Raw genomic sequence first — 26,052 nt, forward strand, 5'->3', positions numbered from 1 at the left:
AAGATGATGACAATGCTGCTGCTGCTGCTGCTGATGATGATGATTTTCTGTTCCGTTTCGCGGCACCTTTGACTGAGGAAGATATTGAAAGGAAATTATCTCGATGTGTTCCAAGAACGACAAGGTACAAAAATGATTGGGCGAAAGGAGTATTCAGGCGATGGCAAGAAGAGCGTCGGACGAGGTCAATGGATGCAAACATCGCGCTGTCGTCGTCCGTCTTGACTGAAGACTTGCTGGATATGACTGCTAAAGATATAAATACAGCCCTAAAGTATTTCCTATTCGAGGCGAGGAAAGTGGACGGGACTTGCTACCCAGCTGTTACTGTGTATGGGCTATTCACGGCAATAGCGTCACACTTGAAAGCTAACAAATCTCCTTACAATCTGATGGAAGGCGAAGAGTTCCAGGACAGCAGACAGGCACTGGACGCATGCATGCGTGAGAGGTCCACAGCTGGTCTTGGAGCAGACGTGAGAAAACCTACAGAGGTGATAACTCGAGACGAGGAGAACACTCTGTGGGAGAAGGGGGCTCTTGGAGAAGGCACGCCGCAAAAACTCCTGGACACAGTCCTCTACTTAACTGGTGAGTTGCATTTTGCATTTGATTTCCCTGTCGAAAAGTCGGATATTAGCAATTTTGGCATTTACAATCAAACCTTCACATCGAAAATAAATGTGATTAACTGGAACAAAATGCCCGACTTCACTTTGAGGCAAACCAAACCAAACAAAGTTTGGATGGATATTTTGAATCCCGTGTTAAGACCAAAATAGATAAACATTATATAATTGTGTACGGAATTTTATTTTCCAGGACTTAACTTCGCCTTGAGAGGTGGAAAGGAACATCGGAGTTTAAGACTACACCAACAACCTCAGATTACAGGCCCACATACAGACCAGAACGGCCGCAGGTACCTGCAGTATGTGGAAGACGTCTCTAAGACAAATGCCGGGGGAGTGAAAGACAGGAAACTGCAGAAGAAAAAGGTGCGAGCGTATGAAAATACCAAGAACCCGGAACGATGTTATGTGCGCCTTTTCATGAAGTACAAGTCACTTTGGTATGTATTAGATGTTTTCTGATACATTTCTGATACATGTTATACATTCTTTAGATATACCACTCATTTAATCACATCATGCGGGTGACTTGACCCATACTGCATGTAAATTGTCTTATAATTTTACTCCCTGATGATGATTGCACGCATTGGTTTAGGGGCATATAAATGACAAATGCAAACATTTCATACTTAATTGATTCTATGTCAACACAATTTAACTTTCCAGCCTACCATCTTCAACTCGAGCAAATGCGTTTTACTTCACCCCGATGAAGAAACCTAAGGATGGAAAATGGTACCTAGAGTCGCCCATGGGCCACAACACAATCCAGACAACGGTGAAGAGAATATGTGCTGAAGCCGGAATTGAAGGAAGGAAAACGAACCACTCGCTCAGATGCACTGCTGCTACCCGTCTCTACGAGGCAAACATAAGCGAGCAACAGATTTGTGAACAAACTGGTATGTAACTCAATGAATATCTGCAAAACACGAATGAAACTTGAAGTGACTGGGCCAAATTGCAATTTGGCGATTTTAAATGCTAGAACTTGTGATGTCAACATGTGTTATGGTTAACATGCCAAGATCCGGGTTCGAATCCCAATGATGGCCCCAAGCAAAGCGATTACAATATCATATAAATTGCTTTTCAAACGGTTATGTACAATTTGAAATGACTTATCAAGATGAATTCTTTTATTGTAGGTCACAAAAGCGAGGCAGTGAGGGTTTACAAGAGAACCAGTGATCAACAACAAGCAATGGCGTCAGATGTTCTCTCATGTTCAGCTCCAAAGAAAACTCAGACGTCTGCGACAGTGTCGGTTCCTACTTCAGAGGGAGATTCCGGTACAACACAAACTGTCGCTCACGGAAGTGTTACAATGACGTTCAATTTCAATTAAAACACTGTTGTCAGAGTTTTTGTTTTTCCTTTCCTGTGAATGCAGATTTCGGTGGCTGATCGCTCCAAACCGGTACTTTCGGGACGAGGGTTTACTCCTAGTAAAACCTGGGAATAGGTTTTACTTAAATCTAGTTAAACCTATTCCCAGGTTTTACATTGGGAGTAAAACCTCTTACCGGGTATTGGTGCAAGTAGAAAGGATAATGACCATTAAAGGCAGTGATCAGAATTAGGTTTATAAATAGTGTCCACCCTTTTTTTCATGAATATTTCGGGGGTTTTAACACTATTTTCTTTTCTTTTCAATGAGAAATTGAGTATTAACAGTTTTCAGTTTGTTCAAGCTGAAAAAGTTTTTTTTAGTGTCGTTTTTCGTTAGAGCAATGCTTTTTCTTACATTTTGTTCCTTTTCAAGGAGGGACTGAACATTTTTATTCATTGCAATACTCTTGCTGGACAAATGTGTTTATGTGTAACAACCTAGAAGATACTTTTACTTTCCATTATTTAAAAAAAAAATATATATACTTTTTTAACTCTCTGTTGTTCTCTATGACGGCATGGCTCCCGTTTCATCTTTGGCAGACTCCGCGGGAACTCCGTTGGATTCCTCTGGACTCTCTTTGACTTCTTCGGGGGCTTTGCTATCTCGTGGAGCACGTGACTGGTTTCTCCCGTAGTAACCACTCTCTCGCTTCCATTTCTGCACCTTTCCCTTTTTCTCCCGCTTGAAATAGCCGCACTGGAAACATATTCAAGGGACAGTCACATGAAGCATGGGCTTAATAAATGAGGTCATGTTTGCCTTTTCAAGCTGAGATTCAAAATTGTACGTAATATGTTAGGAATGATTGGTTAGAAACACTTGCTATTGCGGTTGGTGAGTCCGCACTGCGATTTAAGCTGGATAATTCCCATCCCACTCAACTACGGCATTGAACTATTTACAGTCTAGACAACTACAACGTTGAAGAATTTTACAGTCCTGACAACTACAATGTTGACCAATTTACAGTCCTGACAACTACAATGTTGACCAATTTACAGTCCTGACAACTACAATGTTGACCAATTTACAGGCCAGACAACTACAATGTTGGACAATTTACAATCCAAATAACTACAGTGTAATTTACAATCGAAACAACCACAATGTTGAACATTTCACTGTCCAGACAATTACATCGTTGGACAAGTTACAGGCCAGACAACTAAAATGTTCAACAAATTACAGATCAGACAACTACAACGTTGGACAATTTACAGGCCAGACAACTACAATGTTCAACAAATTAGAGATCAGACAACAACTACAACGTTGGACAATTTACAGGCCAGACAACTACAACGTTGGGTGATTTACAGCCAAGATAACTACAATGTTGAATAAATTACAGACAACTATTGCGTATGAACAAGTTACACGCCAGGCAAGCACTACCTGCTAACTACCAATTGACAGTCAGACGACTACGAGATTGAAGAGTTCACAGTCCAGACAACTACAGCATTGAACACTTCACAGTTCAGAGAATTATAGCAATGAACAGTTCACAGTTCAAACAACTGTAACGACGAGCAATTTATTGTTCAGACAATTTACCTTCAACAGCACGATGAATATTAAGATGAGGAGGATGACGGCGCCAATGACGCTGCCGACGATGATCCAGATGTTGACTTTGCCGGGTGGATTTTCGGGGTAGATTGGCGTCATTACCTGTAAACAAAGGAACATTGAGTCGGGGTGTGTCAGATCCTGCTAAAGCATGATGACGAGGATGATGATCCCCTAACAATACACTCGTCTATGTTAACCACAGTGTTAGAAAGGCTTTGTTCCTGACAGCAAACCCGGGCAACCGTCCCACTGTCACTGTCACATATTGCGAAATCGTGCGAAATCGAAGCCGGGTCTTTGGCTTGACGAGTGAACGCTTTTACCACTAGGCGACCCCAAAGCCCCCCGTCGAGAGAACTGGAGGACCAGAACGTAAGGTGTGAAGGACAGTGGTGAGTCGGACAACTTGGTATCTTGAGCATACGACTGGTTTCACCCCATGCTATGTAAGGAAGATGTACGGGAAGGTCGGGTGGGATGCTAACTGACACTCTCTTACCTTCGTCCCGACAGCCTGTAGCAAGAGAACGGGAATGGATGGCCACTCACCTTCGCCTTGACAGCCTGTCCCAAGAGCACATCAAAATATGGCCAGAATACCACCTGACACCCTCTCACCATCGTCTCGACAGTTTGTCCCAAGAGCACAGCATGGCATGGCCACAGTTCCGCCTCATCCTTTCTTACCGTAGTCTTGACAGCCTGTCCCAAGAGCACAGCAAAGGATGGGCAGGATTCCGCCTCATCCTTTCTTACCGTGGTCTTGACAGCCTGTCCCAAGAGCACAACAAGGGACGGACAGGATTCCGTCTCATCCTTTCTTACTATGGTCTTGACAGCCTGTCACAAGAGCACACCAAGGGAAAAGCAGGATTCCGCCTCATCCTTTCTTAACGTGGTCTTGACAGCCTGTCACAAGGGTACACCAAGGGAAAGGCAGGATTCCGTCTCATCCTTTCTTACCGTGGTCTTGACAACCTGTCACAAGAGGACACCAAGGGAAAAGCAGGATTCCGCCTCATCCTTTCTTACCGTGGTCTTGACAGCCTGTCGCAAGAACACGGCAAGGGATGGGCAGAATTCCGCCTCATCCTTTCTTAACGTGGTATTGACAGCCTGTATCAAGAGCACACCAAGGGACGGGCAGGATTCCGTCTCATCCTTTCCTACCGTAGTCTTGACAGCCTGTCCCAAGAGCACACCAAGGGAAAGGCAGGATTCCGCCTCATCCTTTCTTACCGTGGTCTTGACAGCCTGTCACAAGAGCACAGCAAAGGATGGGCACAATTCCGCCTCATCCTTTCTTACCGTGGTCTTGACAGCCTGTCTCAAGAGCACAGCCAGGGATGGGCAGGATTCCACCTCATCCTTTCTTACCATGGTCTTGACAGCCTGTCCCAAGAGCACAGCAAGGGATGGGCAGGATTCCACATCAGCCGTCTTACCTTCGTATTGACAGCTTGTCCCCATGGGTAGAACAGGGGGTGGTCAGGTTGGATCACGGTGGTTTCAGTGTAGTATCTCAGAAAGTCAACCCCCTGGAATGATATTATAAGCTATAAATAAGGTATTTTCCTGTGTTATACGGCATCGGCAATGCAACGTCATCGACCACGAACACTAACAGGCGAGGGAAACAAAACATTGGTGCCTGGAAAAGTGTGTTATATTTGTTCAACGAGTGCCACGAATATTTAACAGTCTGCTCCACTAGTCACCAACTGATTTGCACCGGGAGTGTATGCCGACGCTGTTCAACCAGCTGTTTGTCACCCCCTCGGTGTGAAGAGTGAAAACAGAATGTTACATTATAGTTTCTGAAACATCTAATTCCGTAATCGATCATAAAACGTCACATTTCACATTTCGTTATGTTTTGTGCATTTATTTCGAGATATTTAGCCATTCAACGTTCTCATTTGAACAAGAAAGGATCACCGAAGCGCTAAGGACACTGTAGGCAAGCGGACACAAGAAGACTGCCTCTACGTAACTGTCGACGTTACTAATGGTGATCAACCACATCCAGAATACCACCAATTTGAGCACGAATTTACCCACCTCGTGAAAGGGGAGTTTGCTTCCTGGGATCCACACGGTGATGTTGACGATGGCGCTACTACCCGGGCCGAGATGATGCAAAGGACACGTGTACTCAACACACTTGAAGTCAGCACAGTCCTGTAAACCAGACAACCACAGCAACTGCTAACGTTTGGATGAGAAAGTAAGATGCTTCATGGATAACAACCTCTTTTATATCATATATGACGCAACATTTCGGTAGAGATCCATATACCGTTGTCAGGTAAGGTGTTATAAAAAAGATTTATAATGAAACGTCCCATCAGATATAATGAAATATAATAAAGACGTTATCTATAAGGAGTCTGACTTTCCTGCTTGACAATGGCATAAGAATCTATACCGAAACGTCGCATGATATATAATAAGGAAGTTATCATCTTTAAAGTATTTTACTTTCCTGCTTGACAATGGCATAAGAATCTTTGCCGAAACGTCGCATGATATATAATAAGGAAGTTATCATCTTTAAAGTATTTTACTTTCCTGCTTGACAACGGTATAAGAATCTATGCCGAAACGTCGCATGATATATACTATGGCAGTTGTTATCTTTAAAGTATTTTACTTTCCTGCTTGACAATGGCATAAGAGTCTATGCCGAAACGTCGCATGATATATAATAAGGAAGTTATCATCTTTAAAGTATTTTACTTTCCTGCTTGACAACGGTATAAGAATCTATGCCGAAACGTCGCATGATATATAATAAGGAAGTTATCATCTTTAAAGTATTTTACTTTCCTGCTTGACAACGGTATAAGAATCTATGCCGAAACGTCGCATGATATATACTATGGCAGTTGTTATCTTTAAAGTATTTTACTTTCCTGCTTGACAACGGTATAAGAATCTATGCCGAAACGTCGCATGATGTATAATAAGGAAGTTATCATCTTTAAAGTATTTTACTTTCCTGCTTGACAACGGTATAAGAATCTATGCCGAAACGTCGCATGATATATAATAAGGAAGTTATCATCTTTAAAGTATTTTACTTTCCTGCTTGACAACGGTATAAGAATCTATGCCGAAACGTCGCATGATATATACTATGGCAGTTGTTATCTTTAAAGTATTTTACTTTCCTGCTTGACAATGGCATAAGAGTCTATGCCGAAACGTCGCATGATATATAATAAGGAAGTTATCATCTTTAAAGTATTTTACTTTCCTGCTTGACAACGGTATAAGAATCTATGCCGAAACGTCGCATGATATATAATAAGGAAGTTATCATCTTTAAAGTATTTTACTTTCCTGCTTGACAACGGTATAAGAATCTATGCCGAAACGTCGCATGATATATAATAAGGAAGTTATCATCTTTAAAGTATTTTACTTTCCTGCTTGACAACGGTATAAGAATCTATACCGAAACGTCGCATGATATATACTATGGCAGTTGTTATCTTTAAAGTATTTTACTTTCCTGCTTGACAACTCTTTAAGGATCTATACCGAAATGTCGCCTCATGTATAAGAATGAAAGATTGTTTTCTATAAAGTATCTTAATTTCTCATTACTCACTTCTAAAATGATGTTCAAACAGATCGTGTTTTGGACGTTTTACAAATAACAGCAACGCGTGTACTATGATACCGGTTCAAAAAGAAATCAAAACACAAATGTAAAATAAGCGGTTTTAATTCAGTATTGCCTCCACGGAGTAAGAACCTTTCGTCGATATAAAAGTCCCTGAAACGTTCACTATAGTAGACACTTTGCGCAAACTGAAGTGACTGAGTTGGGTTTTGCACCGCTCTCAGCAATATTACTGCAGTATCACAACGGGGGACACCAGAAATAGGTTTCACACATATTACCCAGGCGGGGAATCGTACCCGGGGGGTCTGCGTGACGAGCGAACGCCTTAACCACTAGGCTACCGTTCCGCCCCATATTGAGGTGACTGAGTATGACAGAATGAGTAGGACAGATTTATTTTCAAGCCCCGCATGTTACAGATATGACAGAGTATGATATTAAGCCGCTTTTAGCAATATTCCATCACTATCAAGAAGGGGCTGTCAGAAATGGGTTTCATACATTAGACACAAGAAGAAATCGAACCTAGGGCTTCGGCGTGACCACTGGGCTACACCGCCGTCTAATCGAGTGCATTTTGAACAGACAAGTCATCACCATTTTGATAACAAAAAACCATAAGCCAAAGCATTACCTTATGCACATGATTGCATTTGAGTGAAGTTTCAGAACATTTTCAGAGACTAAGCCTAAGTCTAGTTACCATGCGAATGACGTTTCTACCGGTGCTTCGTGAGACAGCCAGCGGTTTCTCTTTCAGACTTGATGGTGGCATAGGAGGTAGGATGCCAGTAGTTCTCTCGACTGACTGAGTCGTAGTGGTAGTCGTGGTGGAAGATGTGGTTGTATTTTGGCCGATACCTTCACTTTCGTGGAATTGTTGACAGGCAATGATGGTTCCATCCTCTTGTATTAGCTTTGGAAAAAGATGGGTGAATACGTGAATTCTTTGATATACATCAGTTGAAGGCTCCTTCCAACCCTGAGCTGGCAGTGATCAGATAGACTAGCACATCTTACATCGAGTACTTACACTGAGATCCATACCATTCCTATATCTCATACTCCGTACATTCATCAGTCAGAGCAGCACATCTCACATCGAGTCCTTACCCTGAGATCCGCACCTTTCTTCTCACATCGAGTACTTACCCTGAGGTCCGCACCTATCTTATATCGCCTACTCCTTACATTCATCAGTCAGAACACCACATCTCACATCGAGTCCTTACACTGAGATCCGCACCTTTCTTATATCGCCTAATCCTTACATTCATCAGTCAAGTCAAGTCAAGTATTTTTATTCCGTACGTAGGCCACAGGCCCATATACAGTATATACGCAATTGTTACAGATATAAGTTAATTATTACAGGGTATACATATCAATGGTACATGTGGATTGTATTAACAGATTCTTGTCACTATAAATATAACATTGTGATATAAACATATATACACACAAATGTAAATATATGGTTAAAATGTACGCACCTGTGGTTTGAAGAAAAATTATTGAAGTTTGATTGTCCTGCTTTTATAAGCATGATAGATATATTTACATAAATTTCTTAAAGTTGTTTCATTGTTCGTTGATAACAGAGACTTAAATTTATAGTAGTTTGGTTGTTTCTGATATATACATGGCAAGTATTTTAATCTTAGTGCGTTATATTCAGTACATGTAAAGATGAAATGGTACTCGTCTTCTACACCTAGATTACACAAAGGGCAGCTACGTTCAGCAACCTCGACATTCAACCATCTACCTTCATTATACTTTAGCCTTAATAATCCACATCGGAATTTGGTCAAAATATTTCGAAACTTTTTGTCCAATATACATGATAAATATTTTTCTGGAGTTTTCAGACTTTTAAACTCACGGTACATATGGTATCGTGAACTGTTATTCAATGTACTGTTCCATGATTGAAGAAATATATTGATTGCAACAGTCTTGAATCTACTTAAAAATAAGCTGCGTCACCAACTGTCTGGGACATCCAGACGTAACCAAACCCATGTGCAAAAAGTATTTCTCTTATGTAAGAAGCATATGTCTTGTAGCCACAGTTATCGTAATACACTTGCATTTTGTACACTTTCAAGGGGATTCTATCTTCATGCATATGGATAACCTTTACCCAATATTTCAAAGTTTTACACAATGCGTTTATATAGAGAGGATATCTTCCACATTCGCCATATACAATAGCAGTAGGTGTTTGAGGGCTGACATTCAAGAAACGTTTGCAGGCTATTAAATGGACCTTTTCTATTTCATAAAATCTATCAGTCAGAGCAGCACATCTCACATCGAGTCCTTACCCTGAGATCTGCACCTTTCTTCTCACATCGAGTACTTACCCTGAGGTCCGCACCTTTCTTATATCGCCTACACCTTACATTCATCAGTCAGAACATCACATCTCACATCGAGTCCTTACACTGAGATCCGCACATTTCTTATATCGCCTAATCCCTACATTCATCAGTCAGAGCATCACATCTCACATCGACTCCTTACACTGAGATCCGCACATTTCTTATATCGCCTACTCCTTACATTCATCAGTCAGAACACCACATCTCACATCGAGTCCTTACACTGAGATCCGCACCTTTCTTATATCGCCTACTCCTTACATTCATCAGTCAGAACATCACATCTCACATCGAGTCCTTACCTTCATGTCTACTGCCTCCACTAGCGCCTCCTCCTTTTGAGTGAAGTATGGAAGGTTGACAGAGACACGTGTGTGCGGCATGAAACTGGGGCCAGCGTTCTTGATGACATATTTGTGCCCGATGGTAACCTTGGTTTTGTCCAGTTCATCCATCCGTACCAGAATCTGGTCGGGATCGGAGTTTCTGTAGTGCATAAAAAGTTATTTCACATACGTTTGGGTTAACTTTACACATATCTGTGGGTGACACGTACATTTGGGTCATAACGAAGATCAGCGACTTGTTGATACTATACTGTTTAGGAAAGTAGGGACTTTGAAAAGACTTGGGAGATTTATCGGAGTCAGTCAATGTTGATACGATGTTAATGAATGTTTTGAGAGTGAATCACCACTTGCACTTCCTTCTGACCAGACGTGTTTGTGCAGCAATCTCTCTTGAAAGACGGTTGCTGTATGGTATGTTTCGATTTTCATTTGTATTTTCATTATATAGATAAATAACTGATAAGAAGGTTCTAGAAACAAACACTAACAGAAAAAGATGATTGTCAAAATTGATTGTCTGCAGTGATCTATCGAGCTTCTAAGTGTGCAAGGTGTCCGTTTTTGAAAAGTTTCTTAGCGGTTGTACTTCCTGTCCAAATTTAAAGTTCGGACTCCCCTACTTTTTGTAAAGAATATAGCAACGATATTGCTAAAGCAATAGTCCTGTCAAGGATATGAGCACGTACTTGTCTGAGGTGTAGAGTAGCCTTGCAGAAATGGATGGTTATGGTTCGAATCCCAGATTCGTCATAATTGTGAACCACGGTTTGTAAATATCGCTTGAGTAATCACCAAACTTGTGCACGTTTCACAACAACAAATGTTTTTTCATAGACTTCTATACTAACCTTATATTTTTTTTAAACATTATCCAGGTTATAAACAGCCAATCCATGTACACATGGGTACAGTCTGGCCTTTAAATTACAATAAAACACAATTTATGGCCAAATTGTCCAGCTAACTTTTCGAGCACTGCAGGAAGCTGAACACATTTACCCCAGTTCCGCACCAAATGTCACCTACTTGAAAATATCTGTACACATAATCATAAGTCATGGGGGTAACACTGACAACACTAAATACTTAAAATTGTGGTCAGTTTTTATTACTAGGTGTATGTGCTTTTAAAAAACCCAAACAGATTAGACAATTTCATCCAATCACAGTTGTCACATGTTTCTGTCTCTTCAGTTGTTTAAAGGTCACATGCAACGTAAAACACAACTTTGCACATTCTGATACCTTTCGGTATTCAGTTGCCAAACCAAATCATCAAAATGTCAATGCAGATGCAGGGAGGATTAAAAGATCATGAAAGTTAGTGTGCGCTGGCACTGAGACTAAATCATAGTCTCTGAATAAGAAGTTTAGACTCACTAGTGTAAATGTAGCAACTTACATCGTGTCAACTGTTCTAATCCAGATTTTGCAAAATACTCCATACTCTTTTAAGGTACTGTTTCCACGTGAACTGACGTGTTGTAAAACGAATTCGTAACGTTGAAAAGATAATTGCCATGAGTTCAAATAATGATGAGTGAGTGAGTGAGTTTAGTATTACGCCGCACACAGCAATATTCCAGCTATATGGCGGCAGTCTGTAAATAATCGAGTTTGGACCAGACAATCCAGTGATCAACAACATGAGCATAGATCTGAGCAATTGGGAACCGATGACATGTGTCAACCAAGACAGCGAGCCTGACCACCCAATCCCGTTAGTTGCCTCTTACGACAAACGTAGTCGCCTTTCATGGCAAACATTGGTTTCTGAAGGCTTATTCTACCTCGGGACCTCCACGGGTCTCAATTAATGATGAACCCTAAGAGAAAATATGTGAATTCTTAACACACTGTACACGAAAACGCCGGTGTTCACATGCACCACGATATTTGCACATGTTTTTCAGCAATTTGATGCATGATCCAATTCATCTGCATAATGTTTGCAGTTGGTTCCCTCAAGTTAATGGAGGAATGCACCGTTGATGTAACTACTTTAAGTGAGTCTAAACGTGTGATGGGTAGTATGCATAATTGTGATAGTAACAAATGTTCCCCATTTACATTCAAAAGGAGATGGGAGACTGGGGACCTGGGGAAATCTAGACTTCACTTTAGGGATTTTGCTTTGGACGGGGTCCAGGCAGTAGGGAGAATAATGCCATTCAGAAACAGTGAGACAAACTGTCGGTTACCCATTGATTCCTGTTTGAGCATCGATCCAGACGCGGGTAGTCAGACTGGCTTTGTTATTATCCGGCGTCGTCTCATTACTTCCGGTTTGCACTGAGACATTAAATTGCAGAGGAGACATGTCCGTCCTCATACTGTCGGCACTATAGAAGACATTAAAGGCAAATTTCGCGTCGGAGTACACAGGAAGTAGAACATCACACTTCAGCCGATATAAGGATGATCCGATCTCCTCAACGTCCTCATCGCAGACGACAGGTTGTTGTGGCGACGACTCTGTCGTCTGTAGCGTCACGCTCCCATTCCACGTGACATACATTACTGTAGCGAATGCGGTTTCCATGTCGTTCCTGACAGCCACGTCCAGGACCAGGCCTTTTGTCGCATTGATAACGACATCCTTGTTTAATTCCTCCCTAACAACGGCACCATCCTCGTTATTGATACGTACATAAAGGTCAAGTACGAGGTCTGACCAACACTGGTTGTCGTCTCCACATTCAAGTTGAAAAGCCACCTGGGGAAGAAGAAAAAACATCACAAGATAAACAAAAAAGTGGGAATTGTGAGTGAGTCAAAATATTCATGTTGGCTGTGTTGGCTATTACAATCGGAGAAGAGTCCTCTTCAATTACAGTAATATAATTACAGGTAAGGTGCCAACAAATTCATCAGACCTAAACCTCGACTGGTACGAATGCTAGAGTTACACTATGTCCCCACTGGCCACGGCAGCCCCGTTTCCAAGAAACGTAGTGCCCTGTGGAATTTTGCCCATTCCTCCAAAGTCATATTTTGTTAGGTCCTGTTGGCTGTCGCGGTATCAGCTGAGTCCAGGAAGCTTAGAGGTGCACTACGGTTCGGAAAGCAGTCCATTACGGATGTCATAACGTTTCCTCCTGGCCATTCCCGTTTCCGTGGATTCCCATTCGTTTCTCAAGTGTTGATCAAGGTTTTGACACTTATAGCGCGTTCTATCAAGATTTGAATCAATGGATGAAACGTGGACGCTGGCCAGCTTTAAATTTGGACCGCGTTTGTGCCCACGCGTACGGTATGAAAATAGGGTCTCCCAGGCAATGGCAGCATTGTATCCTGAGACACAACATCAGCATAAAACCCACAAATGAAAACGATTTTGTGTTTGTATGTTAGCTGGGCCATACACACGGATAACTGGAGTACATCGTTCGACCATCATCAACCTGTCTTTGTCAACGCTCGAACTACATGACCTCTTCCTGACTGCTCGCCGTGTTACATGTTACAGTATAACTGTTTCTCACTCTCAAACCAAGACTTTGGTGAGCTGACATTATATTTGTGACCCATTACTTTAGATTTGACTCCGTTGCATTAAACATGAATCCTCCATTGTGAATCATTGTATCTTGCCCTTGTTTTTGCTCAATACAAAATATTGAAAATTTTCTCAGTATTATATTTTGGTGGTTCTGAGGGGACGTCTTATACCTTTTGTCACGACAAATTTTTAACCATAACAAAGAAGACCGCCATCACCTGCAGAGAGGGAATGCCAGAGAACCCAACCTGTCGTATCTCTCCTGCCCTGTAAATCGTCAAACGACTGGATGCGTCGTGATGGAACAGGGCGAATAGGCCACCATACAACCCAGCTTACTGTGAGAACCGTGCCCAAACGGGCAAAACGGGTGAAACAACAGTGGAAAAACGCCAGACAAACGTGGGCGAAAGTGACAAAAGTGAGAAGGCCCGTGAGATGCCGATGAACACACACGCCTCACACGTCCCACTACGGGCCGCCTTTAAGTCTTCTTACAACCTATGATTATAGTCTGTGCGTGTGGTCACGTTTTGTTGCGTCCTCGCCATTTTACAGCGGCCTTCTAGGTTTCTCTCTATTAGCGGCACTGACGTAGCAAATGTTTGAACAATATATTATGAAAATCTGGCATGGCATTCAGGGCAATCATGGACTGTCACGTTGTCTCACTAAATTAAAGTGGTCATCCGTTCTAAACCAAATGTTTCAAAAACATTCTATAGTATACATTCAAAGTTACTGTTTCGACATGAAAATCGGCGAATTCTTGTCATAACTTTACACAGAAACGATGCTGTTCACGTGCACGATATTTGTGTCTCAGCAGTTTGATGTATGATCCTCATAGTGTTCATTTCCATAAGGTTTGCAGTTGGTTCCCCAGAGATAATGGAGAAAATCCATCGTCGATGTAACCACGTATATATACGTAACATATAGTGAGTGCTTCAAGTGAGTCTTTTGAACTTTTGCTGGCAAGTGTCGCTGGGAACTTACAAACTTATTTGTTCTTTTATCAGGTCTGTGCTGGTGGTAGAAAGAGATTTGGTTTTCCATTAAGTACATTAAATTGCCATAAGCTACTCACATCCTTTACAAGTTTGTTGGGTCGTGACTGGTTGGTGACTGGCTGGATGTCGGAATTGGGATCCGCTGGCTGTGGGAGTTGGTACGTCGTCTCCACACGGACCACAGTGAACGGGTCTTTATCTGCTCGATCCTACAAAGATCCATACGAAACTGATAATAAAAAATTATTTGTGATGAGAATGTAAATTAAAGCATTTGGAAGTGGTTTAAAGTATTAAAGAGTTTTGCGCAGTTTGAATGGCTATGTTTACAAATTTGCCTCTGTACGGAGATAACATTGCATGATCGTATGTGCAGGGGACAAAACAAACAAAACATAAAGAGATTTAACTTACAAGTGTTTAGTAAAAAAAACAACAACAAAAAACATACAGACATGATTATCGATAATTATATGCAATAAGATGTTGTGTGGTTTGTGATGATAATAAGCTCCTAATGCCATGAGCTAAGATTTGTTACAATAAATTCAAAATGGACATGGGTTGTAGAATATGTTATATACATTTTTCATTTCTCATAAACAACCGTAATGCAAAACACACCGTTTCACATCAAACTGAAATAAGTGAGCATGGTCGATTGACAGGTAGTAACCTGGGATTTGATCCAAATGTCCTTTTCAAATCATCTTTCATTTTCAACAGCGGATGATACTGAAACAAGCTGCACGTAACTTACATTTACACTGATAGCTTGAAACTCCCGGCACGCCCCTGTTTGGCTGTTTGCAATTATTACATCAGATATGAAGCCCACATAACCCTGTGTGGAGTTCATTAATATACGTTTTTGTGCGTTGCCTTTTAGTGTATCCATGGAAAGATCGAAAGCAAACCCTGAAAAACACGTAAAGAGTTATACAAAATGGGGCATGTGACAGACACGTGCGTGCAACATTAACACAAATGGGGCCTATGACACATGCAAGAATATCATTAAAGCCTGGAGCGATATGAGACACACACACGTGAAGCGTTACATCAAATGGGATATATGGCATTTACCCGAGCAGCGTTACATCAAATGGGGTATACGATACATACCCGTGTAGCTTTACACCAAATGGGGTACATGACATATACACGTGTAGCGTTACACCAAATAGAGTATATGAGACAAATATGTGAGGCTGTATAAGACATATGCATGTAGTGAGTGAACTTCAGTGTACAGCCCATGAACTTCCATGCAAGTCTAGAAAATTGTGGGAAGTCTACATTTTCAAATGAAGGAAGTCTCAGGGTTCCATCTCATTATACTTTTTTTTTTTTTTTACTATGAACTATTTTCAGTAAAATATGTTCATCTCGGAGACTAGTTGTTAGTCTTTTGATTACACTGCTTTTGGCAATATTCCAGCAATATCACAGCTGGGGACAACAAAAACTGGGCTTCACATACTGTACCCATGTGCGGAATTGAACCTGGGTGTTCGGCGTGATGAACGAACGCTTAAAGTACTTGACTACCCTACACCCCTTATAAATATACTGCTAACTATTGTCATTTGAAAACAGAGCCTTACTGAGGCTTGAAGGAAGGCTGACTCCGGTGTAGTGGAAACAGATCCGCAACAAGAAACATCTGTCAGCGTTAGTCCCCGCTGGACAATTGGACCTGTCCTTGATGACAAGCTGGGGTTCAGTCGTGACGTTGGCGTGAAGGTCAACTATGGGCTTCGTTCTGAGAATGACAGCAGAATCCGAGAGGTATGCCCCGACAGCGATATCTGCAAGTAGTGGATAATCAAGTTATGTCGAATATTTCTGTGAATCGGAGTGGGATGTTTACAGAAAATATGTTCACAGATCATCGTCTGAAACAGTAATGTGAAAAAGAAGCTTAAAACACATTTGATACTATACAGTTCTATACCACACTGCCTTTCCCAAACCCCCAAAACATGGCAGTACGCGGAACTGCATCTAACTGTATGACACTACACGGAAGTACATCCAAATGTATGACACATGTATGACACTACAAGGAACTGCATCCAACTGTATGACTCTACACTTGACTGCATCTAACTGCATGACACTACAAGAGACGACATCCATCTGTACCCGGATAGTCGTTGCCGTCCACGTCGGCAGGTTTGGATATACTCCAACCAAAAGACGTCACTGTCTCTGTGTCGTTGATGTCGCGGCCTCCAATTCTCTGCATCGGCTCGGCGCTCACCCCTCCTTCCCCTCCGTGGTAGATGTATACCGCCCCGCGTCCTTCATCCTCGTATGGGGCTCCAACAGCAACATCTGGAAGATAGTAGCGGCACACACCTGAGATGTACAGCCACCGATTGTGTGTCAAAAGCTACCAGTGACAGTTCCCATGTCACTTCAATAACCACCAGAATTTTATGTCACCATGGCTAGTGGGGACTGTGGCAAAGTCACATCAACAAACACCACTGGTTAGGTTTCACTGACAATGACACTACCAGTCTCACGCAAACCGTGAAGATCAGGGCTACGTTGATCTTCAATAACCCATGATTGTCGTCTGCTTCAATGACGTTTTTCACGCATGTTATTGTATCCCAGTAGCCTCCATCGATGCTCATGCTGTTGAGCACTGGATTTTCTGCTCTAGATCCGATTATTTACAGCCTGACAAACAGCTGACTGGATTGTGTGAAGGCTCAGTTCAATATCTCCAAGTTTACTAATGACAGTTTCAGACTCACCTGCATAACCATCACTGTTGATGAGTCGATGACTACCACGGTAATCACAAGCTCACCTTAGTAACCATCACTGTTGATGAGTCGATGACTACCACGGTAATCCCAAGCTCACCTGCATAACCATCACCGTTGATGTCTCCAAGGTTACTGATGGAAGTTCCAAATCTGGCTCCGTGTTCATTGTTGCCCTTGAGAACCGAGCTCCGTGTCAATATCCGCTGTACAATCAGAAAACAACGGAGTTCAGGTTTGCATGAAAAATACGTGAAACCAGAAGGTGATATAGGCCACTTTTAATCTGGTGTAGTCTAGCGGTTAAAGCGTTCGCTCGTCACGAAGCCCCGGGTTCGAATCCCCACATAGTGTGTGAAGCCCATTTCTGATAACCCCTGCAGTGATGTTGCTGGAATGTTGCTAACAGCGGTGTAATATGCAACTCACTTCCTACCTCCCACACTTCTTCACTCACTCTATTTATCGAATGGTAGCCAAGGGGATACCCAACTACGTTTCGTAATCCAAACGTAAGTAATTAGATACAGCTCCGAGCAGCGATGTTGTGCCACATGGATTATTGTCATAAACGGTGACTATGTTTTCGTAAGAGGCGACTAACGGGATCGGGTGGTCAGGCTCGCTGACACATGTCGTCGGTTCTCAATTGCGAAGATTGATGCTCATGCTGTTGTTCACTGGACTGTCTGGTCCAGACTCAAATATTTACAGACCGCCGCCATATAGCTGGACTATTGCCGAGCGTGGCGTGAAACTAAAGTCACTCACTACATGGATGATAATGCGACCTAGCGGTTTGGTTCCAGACTATTGTCTTTGAGAACTTCCTGTTTGTGCTCGGTGTTTACACTAGTTCCTTGACACAGAAGCTGACGTCTGCTGGCAATATCTGGAACTACCAGGGGCGGCGCAGTGTGTGGCCTTCTAGCATAGGGATGGGCTCCACATAAAAGCTTCCTCGCACGGAACTGAGATTCTAGAGGTCTGAGGAAAACTGATCCACTGTCTTAGTTCGGTTTCGACCAGACATGTGAACATGTCGCTGAGTGAGTGTCAGGATTTAGCAAAATTCCAGCAACATGGTGGGGACACCAGCAATGGGCTTACACATAGCAGTGTATGAAATAAGCTCAAACCCCAGTCAGACATCAGGGCTGGTAACTTCAAAATGTTACCACGTGCAGGTAACTTCAAAATGTTACCACGTGCAGGTAACTTCAAAATGTTACCAGCTCCCTAAAGGATTTAACCAGACCAGATCTGGTGAATATTCCTAGATGAATCTAGAACCTTTACCAGACCATCGGGTTGACCAGCTGTAAAATTAGTCTGTCAGACACAAAGCTATTCAGTCTCGGCGGTTGGACGGGCCTTATTTTATACACTGCATACAGTACGCATGAGGGGAATCGAGGGGAACTGTCTTCAACGTGACGAGCGAACGCTTCAACAACTGCGCTACCTCACCGTCCCTAAACACTCTGAAAGGGCTCGGTCGTCAACATATCGTAATTCCTAGTACCTGTTGTAGAGCCTTTCGACAACTGAGTAAAGGAGGATGGATGAAATGGTCAAGCAATATCACGGCTGGGGACACCAGATATGGGTTTCACACTTAGTACCTATATGGGAAATCGAGTCGGAACGTGGAAACGTTAACCGCCCACCGCCCCAGTATAGTAAAGCAGTGGCGTTATTCTGTCAGTTTCCAACTATCCTTTAGCACCTAGATGTTCTACGACAGACGCCGCATTGACAGTATAAATTATATAAAAACAAGAAATGAGACCAAATAAATCCCAGCTGATTAATTAAAAAGGCGATTACACAGAGATTACTCGACGTTAACTGAAAAAATAAAAATACAGATTATATTAAGCTGTCACAATGGCCGTATGCTATGCGTAGTGAAAACTTATCAGAAAACACCAAACCTCTCCGTTTGCATTGACCAGGTTCAGGTAGACAAACACTCTCCCTTCATCCATGTAAATCTTCTTGCTGTAGTCGCTGCCGTCGTTGTCGTCGGTGAAGAACGGAGCCCCGACAAGTAGGTCGTCGTGCTCGTCACCATTTACATCCGCCGTACACAGGGTGGCACCGAAGTAAGCTCCAGTCTGAAATCATTGTAAACTAACTTTGCGAGTTTGAGTGAGTGAATGAGTGGGTAGGTGGGTGATCAGGTGAATGAGTGGGTGGATGGGTGTGTGAGTGAGTGAGTGGATGGGTGTGTGAGTGAGTGAGACAACGTAGACATGAATTCGATGTTAGCCGTAAATGCTGTGCATTCTGCCTCGTCAAATTAGATGTTGACAATGCATGGATTTCGTTCACGTATGTTTGTATGTAATGTATACAGAGAGAGAGAGAGAGAGAGTGAGTGAGTGAGTGAGTGAGTGAGTGAGTGAGTGAGTGAGTGAGTGAGTGAGTGAGAGACCCTGACACACGGTATTACTACAAGGGGAATAAGGTAATTGAGGAGCCAGGAGAGGACACAAGACGAGATGAACGAAGTGCAGATGCTAACGTCAGACAGGAGCGAGAACATCGCCAGGATCAGAGACCCGGACGTCAGCTGAGATCCACCTCCCGGACGTCAGGGAGAGGACAGACTCGACAGGGGTGTGGCCAGGGTCAAGTTAGAGATGACTGTAGGGCGCTTCCCCCAGATGTGGGTAAACATCCTGATGAGAACTCTGAAAGCTCTCTGGCCTTCCTTTTCTGGAATATTTCTGCACTTTCACCAAAATTACACGATACGGACTTTTGTAATTACATTAAAACATTCCATATCGTTGGCGTTACCGAGACATGGAGCAATGCTTCTATTCTAAGATTAGAAGATATATTTACAGATTATGTGCCTATCTGTAAAGATGCAGATAGAATCTCAACAAGTGGTAGACTCTCTGGAGGGATAGTGGTTTTAATTAGAAAATATTTAAGTTAATACATAAAATGGTCAAAAGTTACAGAAAATACTATCTTCATTCTTTTTGATAAGTCACCTTTCGGGCTTGATCTAGATATAATTTATGCATGTGTTTATATCCACCCAGAGGGCTCAACATGGTATGAAGAATTTAGCCCACAATGTGAAAGAGAAATGATTAGATATATTGACTACTTTACCTGATGTGTATATACTATGTGGAGGAGATTTCAACTCTAGAACCGGTACTAAACCTGATTTTGTGGAAGATGATATAATTGAGTACACTGAGAATCATGGTCATTCTATGTGGGACTTCATATTTGTTTACTTCAATCTAGAACGTTTTTCATCCGATAAAGTTGTAGATAACTTTGAAAGTATTTATTAGATCTATGTGTTGTTTTAAATATTCATATGATGAATGGAAGGTGTGGTAATGACAAAGAGGTCAGTGATTTTACTCTTATGGGTGTGAGTGGTGCTAGTGTTATTGATTGCCTTCTAGCTTCATCAATATTATTTGAACATGTCATTCACTTCAGTATAGATTCAAGGTCTGAGTCAACACATCTCCCTTTAAATGAAATTGCACACGACTCGAATGACTAGGAGTGACTATAACAATAACATAAAACGCAAAACCGAAAAATCCTTTATCTTTGTCTGAGATAATAAAAAACTGCAACAATTTAGAGATAATCTACACTCAGATCCTATACAAGAATTGCTTGATAAATTCCTAGATACGGCATTATCTGACACGGAAAAGAGTATTGGTTATATCACAGACGTTAAATGTTTAGCAGCCTCAGATATGAGAAGACAAACGGGTAAACCAATAAAAGAGAACTTTAACAACTGGTTTGATAGTGAAGGCGAAAGTTTAAAGAAAGATAGATGTAAATCATTAAATGACTTTAAAAAAACAAGGACAGGAAATCTTTCGACGAATTATTAGATTGATAGACAGTACTATCTCTGAATTTTTTAAGACTTCAGCGGATATATTAATACCATATTTGGAACTAATATTTAATATTATACTCGAGAGTAGTATTTTCCCTCAATCTTGGTCAGTTGGTGTTATAGTCCCCATTTACAAACAAGGGCATATAAATCATATGAATAATTATAGAGGGATTACCCTCCTTAGCATATTTAGCAAAATATTTACTTATATGGTTAATAAAAGACTCGTACTGTGGGCAGATACTCTGGATAAAATATATGAAGAGCAAGCGGGATTCAGAGAGGGATACTCGACAGTTGACAATGTATTTATTCTCCAAACAACTGTACAAAAACATTTAAGTACCAAAGGCGGCAAATTTCTCGAAAGCACTTGACTCGGTAAATAGAAATAAACTATGTAATCTTTTACGTTTACAAGCCATTTGGGAGTAAGACAGGGCTGTATCTTAAGTCCTTTTCTGTTCAGTTTCTTTATAAATGAATTAGCGAATCAAATTCACGAAAACTGCAATAATGGCATCCAACTACACACGGATATTACTCAGTTTTTGCTTCTATTTGCAGATGATATTATACATGTATTATTTTCCAGTACTATTAATGGCCTACAGAGAGAAATTGACGAATTAGAGAATTACTGCGATAATTGGATACTAAGTGTAAACAGGGATAAGACGAAAGTGGTGGCAAAATATCGGGTAAAGAAACTTGGCTTTTTAAAGGAGAACGCTTAGAAATAAGACCGTTCTATAAATATTTAGGTGTTAACTTCACCCAAACCCTGTCATGGAATAGACACACAGACAGCCGCACAAGCGCAGAAGGTTTTTGTTTCGATCTACAAGCAGTTCAATGCTATAGGAAATGTTGCATCCGAGCCGCTTTTTAAAATATTTGATGTCAAAATAAGCCCAATATTACTGTATGGATCTGAAGTCTGGGGCTTACAATATGTCGATGTAATAGAAAAAGTTCATTTGTATGTCTGTAAAAAATTTCTTGGCGTTAAGACAAGTACATATAGTGCTATGGTTTACGGTGAATGTGGTAGATTCCCATTGCACTTATTTTCTCAAGTTAGTGACATTAGTGACACTAATGGAAAAAACTAATTGGGTAACGAATATTAAAACATTGCTGTTTCAAACGGGGTTTGGCAACGCATGGTATAATCAAAACGTCAACTGCTACCCTAATTTTATAATGTCACTTACCCAGAGACTCAAAGATATTTATGTGCAAACATGGTTTGAATCAATGACTCTATCAAATAAATTTTCTTTTACAAACTATTTAAAACACAAATTAGTTTGGAGTGGTACCTCTCTAGGAAAACAGTAAAGAACTTCCGAGTTAAACTATCACGTTTTCGATGCTCCTCGCATGACGTATGTATAGAAACTGGACGCTATGCTAATATTAATCGACAAGACAGACTATGCCAACTATGCGATTTGAGCAATGTCGCGGATGAGTACCACTTCCTTCTTGTTTGTCCGCTGTACTCCTATCTCAGAAGGAAATATTTACCAATTCATTCTTACAGATACCCAAACGTTATTAAATTTATTTCATTATTGTCATGTACAAACAGTATAACACTTCAGAATTTATCAATGTTTACATACCATGCATCATGGGAAAGAAAGAAACAGAATAATATCTGAAAATGTAAACATTATCACTTGGGAGAACATTTATGTATGAATGTTTAATGGAATAAAGTCTCTCTTCTTCGAGTGAGCGACAACTGGCATTTTGACACAACTGTAATAAACCATAAACATACATGTAACGTAAGTATAAAATAATATGCGATTATTTTCCTTGATAATCAAAAGACACAATCAAGAGACGTTAAAACTAAGAAGAACTATCCCGTCATATATCTGGGAGATTTATTGTGGGATGAGTATGCACGTTGAATAGCAGAAAGAAATCTCCCAAATTTCTAGCACAAATATGCATGATATAATGCAAAAGTGCAGTTAACAATGTACATCAACATGAAATCATGATTATTTATTATTGTCTAAAACATAATTATTTGTGATATGCCACACTCAGCCATAAACCGCACTCTGTTGAGACTGGTCCAAACAACCCAGAGATTGACATCGATACGCAGTAAGGATACGATGACAAGTCAGCGAGCATGACCACCCGATCCCGTTAGTTGCCCTTGACGGCAAGCACGTGTAACAGCTTAATACCAGTTCTAGCCGGTATTAGCGGTATGTTGCAAGATAACTGTATTGATTGCAAATGTATAGCTGTAGATACCTGTGTGGGTTTGGAATAATAAAGATATCGTTATAACACGACAAGCGCACTATTATATCCTCCACTGCTGAGTGCGGCGTAAAAGTAAACTCACTCACTCACGCACTCCCCCGACACATCTGTGACGCTTTCCGCAGTACACCTTACCTTCTCGCCTTCCAGGGTTTGAACTTGAGAAAGCTTGTTTATTGACTTGATATATATTATTATCTGAAAAATAAAGAAAAGGTATCACTCGCTATTAGGCCATATTTTCGTTATGGTTGAGTATTAAGTGGGACCAAGACTTGGACTATGTTCGGTTTCAGCCCGCCCGTGAAGGTCCGGGATAGAATAGGCCTTCCACAACCAATGCAAGCCATAAAAGGCGACAATGCTTGTTGTAAGAGGCGACTAGCGGGATCGGGTGGTCAGGCTAGCTGACTTGATTGACACGTGTCATCGGTTCCCAGTTGCGCAGATCGATGCTCATGTTGTTGATCACTGGACTGTCTGGTCCAGACGCGACTATTTACAGATCGCCGCCATATAGTTGGAATATTGCGGCGTATTACTAAACTGACTCACTGACTTTGGCTCTGCCTTGAGTGAGTTTGTGGTTTATAAGGTATTGCGAGGGATAGGGGATAGGGATAGGGCGGGATAGCAGTAAGGGTAGAGTAGGATGGGGTTAACGGTAGTTATAGGCTTAGGATAATGGATAGGGATAGGGATAGGGTGGGATATTTGTAGGGAAGGGATAGGGTGGGATACGGAAAGGGGTAAGGTTAGGCTTAGAGTATGGGATGGGGGGGAGGGTAGCTGTAAGGTAAAGGTGAGGGTAAGGGGTGGGGATGGAGTACGGATAGGGTAGGGATAGGGGAAAGTGTAACGGTAGAGTAGGGATAGGGTAGGGATAAGGATGGAGTCCGGGTAAGTTAGGAATAGGGGTAGGGATAGGAGTAAGGATGAGGATAATGGTAGGGACAGGGTTGGATATATGACTCGGTAGGACTATTGAGACAGACGGCAGCTCGAGTCAAATTCATTAAATAGGGGAACAGAAAATGTTAAACAACGACCTTGCCTCGGCTATTCGAACATGTTGAAAATGAAGTGACAAAGGTGCACCCCTTCATAATAATAGACCCAACCAGCCGTGTTACGGTCACGCATCAGTATTCACTCGATCAGGTCATGCTGAACAAGCTGTAGTATGGTATCTCAGTGAACTGGCACTATAGAACCAGCTTACGTTTGGGCTTGTACAAACAGCCACACATACACACGCATGCACGTCGTCATATGAGCGACGTTAAACCTCACATCACCTCGCCTCACCACACCTCACCTCACCTCATCTTCTGTTATACTCATTCAAATACAAGTGATGTAGTATCTGACTCTTACTTTGACCATCTCTGCACGAGGGGCACCTGCGGCGAAACATGGGTCTCCTTTTCCACACAAGGTCCCCGTCGCCACGGAGTAGCCTGTTGATTAGGCAGTTTCCATGGTTACAAATCACGTCATGAAGAATAAATGAAATAGATTGTTACACATTTTTTTAAAGCGGCCAAACTATGCATTATTGGCATTGTGATGTTTCAAATGTTTAGAGGATATTTTGTGAGTTTGTTACACATTTCAGTTCCAGACTAAACACTGCAGAATACTAGTCGAGTCCTATCACTTGTCAGTTTACCAAGGTGTTTTCTAACAGCCATGAACACTGCAGAATACTTGTCAAGTCCTATCACTTGTCAGTTTACCAAGGTGTGTTCTAACAGCCAAAAACACTGTAGAATACTTGTCAAGTCCTATCACTTATCAGTTTATCAAGGTGTGTTCTAACAGACATAAACACTGCAGAATACTAATCGAGTCCTATCACTTGTCGGCTTACCTAGATAAGAGTAATCAGGAACTATGAAGGGAATATTGAATCTCTGTACAGATGAAAAGATGTTATTCCTCAGCATTACCACACCCCCTGTGGAAAAAACCAACAGTTGTCATAATGTGAGTGGGTATATGGAGTTTATAAACAGCATGCTAATATTAGACATTCATAAGTCATATGAGAATGTGTGTTGGAAATTTGAATTTGTTGGAGTGAACTTCAGTTCAGGTTTGTCATGCTCATGGTAGTGAGTAAGGATAGTTGTCTACTTTCATCAGAGTTCGATATATGTAATGCTTTCATCAGAGGCATTTTCTACTTTCATCAGAGACATTTTCTGTTTTCATCGTGGACATGTTCTGCTGACACCAGAGATATTTTCTACCTGGTCAGAGACATGTTCAACTTTTATCAGAGACGTTTTCAGTGAGTGAGTGAGTGTGTTTAGTTTTACGCTGCACTCAGCAATTTGCCAGCTATATGGTGGCAGTCTGTAAATAATCGAGTCTGGACCAGACAATCCAGTGATCAACAACATGAGCATCGATCTGCACAACTGGGAACCGATGACATGTGTCAACCAAGTCAGCGAGTCTGTCCTCCCGATCCCGTTAGGCGCCACTTACGACAAGCATTGTCGCCTTTTATGGCAAGCATGGGTTGCTGAAGGCCTATTCTACCCCGGACCTTCACGGGTCAGAG

The 26,052-nt window shown here is 41.6% G+C and overlaps 2 protein-coding genes across 4 annotated transcripts in view; one reads left to right on the forward strand and one right to left on the reverse strand.

The window, feature by feature from the left end:
- The first annotated feature begins 320 nt into the window (after positions 1-320).
- Positions 321-1,998, forward strand: LOC137256591 (zinc finger MYM-type protein 4-like). The gene is made up of 4 exons (XM_067794465.1): positions 321-591; positions 823-1,072; positions 1,302-1,537; positions 1,784-1,998. Exons 1-4 carry the CDS (start codon positions 393-395, stop codon positions 1,981-1,983), a joined length of 885 nt encoding a protein of 294 aa, XP_067650566.1. The 5' UTR covers positions 321-392; the 3' UTR covers positions 1,984-1,998.
- Positions 795-26,052, reverse strand: part of LOC137256588 (integrin alpha-8-like) — a 32,462-nt gene continuing 7,204 nt past the window's right edge. The window contains exons 6-23 of one of the 3 annotated variants that reach the window (XR_010954570.1): positions 25,354-25,440; positions 24,858-24,940; positions 23,616-23,678; positions 19,213-19,395; positions 17,376-17,481; positions 16,641-16,832; positions 16,100-16,303; positions 15,253-15,410; positions 14,570-14,701; positions 12,179-12,693; positions 9,930-10,113; positions 7,944-8,156; positions 5,668-5,787; positions 5,052-5,144; positions 3,589-3,705; positions 2,514-2,727; positions 1,375-1,493; positions 795-983 (exon numbers count right to left, since the gene is read on the reverse strand). Coding sequence is in view for 1 of the 3 variants with exons in the window: in XM_067794463.1 (XP_067650564.1) it covers positions 2,536-2,727; positions 3,589-3,705; positions 5,052-5,144; positions 5,668-5,787; positions 7,944-8,156; positions 9,930-10,113; positions 12,179-12,693; positions 14,570-14,701; positions 15,253-15,410; positions 16,100-16,303; positions 16,641-16,832; positions 17,376-17,481; positions 19,213-19,395; positions 23,616-23,678; positions 24,858-24,940; positions 25,354-25,440 (2,642 nt within the window). In the remaining 2 variants the exon portion in view is untranslated. Of the gene's footprint in view, positions 984-1,374; positions 1,494-1,583; positions 2,728-3,588; positions 3,706-5,051; positions 5,145-5,667; positions 5,788-7,943; positions 8,157-9,929; positions 10,114-12,178; positions 12,694-14,569; positions 14,702-15,252; positions 15,411-16,099; positions 16,304-16,640; positions 16,833-17,375; positions 17,482-19,212; positions 19,396-23,615; positions 23,679-24,857; positions 24,941-25,353; positions 25,441-26,052 lie in introns of those variants that run through there. The other 2 variants (XR_010954569.1, XM_067794463.1) reach the window with 2 other exon arrangements.

Source organism: Haliotis asinina, chromosome 11 (assembly GCF_037392515.1).
Source record: "Haliotis asinina isolate JCU_RB_2024 chromosome 11, JCU_Hal_asi_v2, whole genome shotgun sequence".
In the NCBI taxonomy this organism is placed as follows: Eukaryota; Metazoa; Mollusca; class Gastropoda; order Lepetellida; family Haliotidae; genus Haliotis; species Haliotis asinina.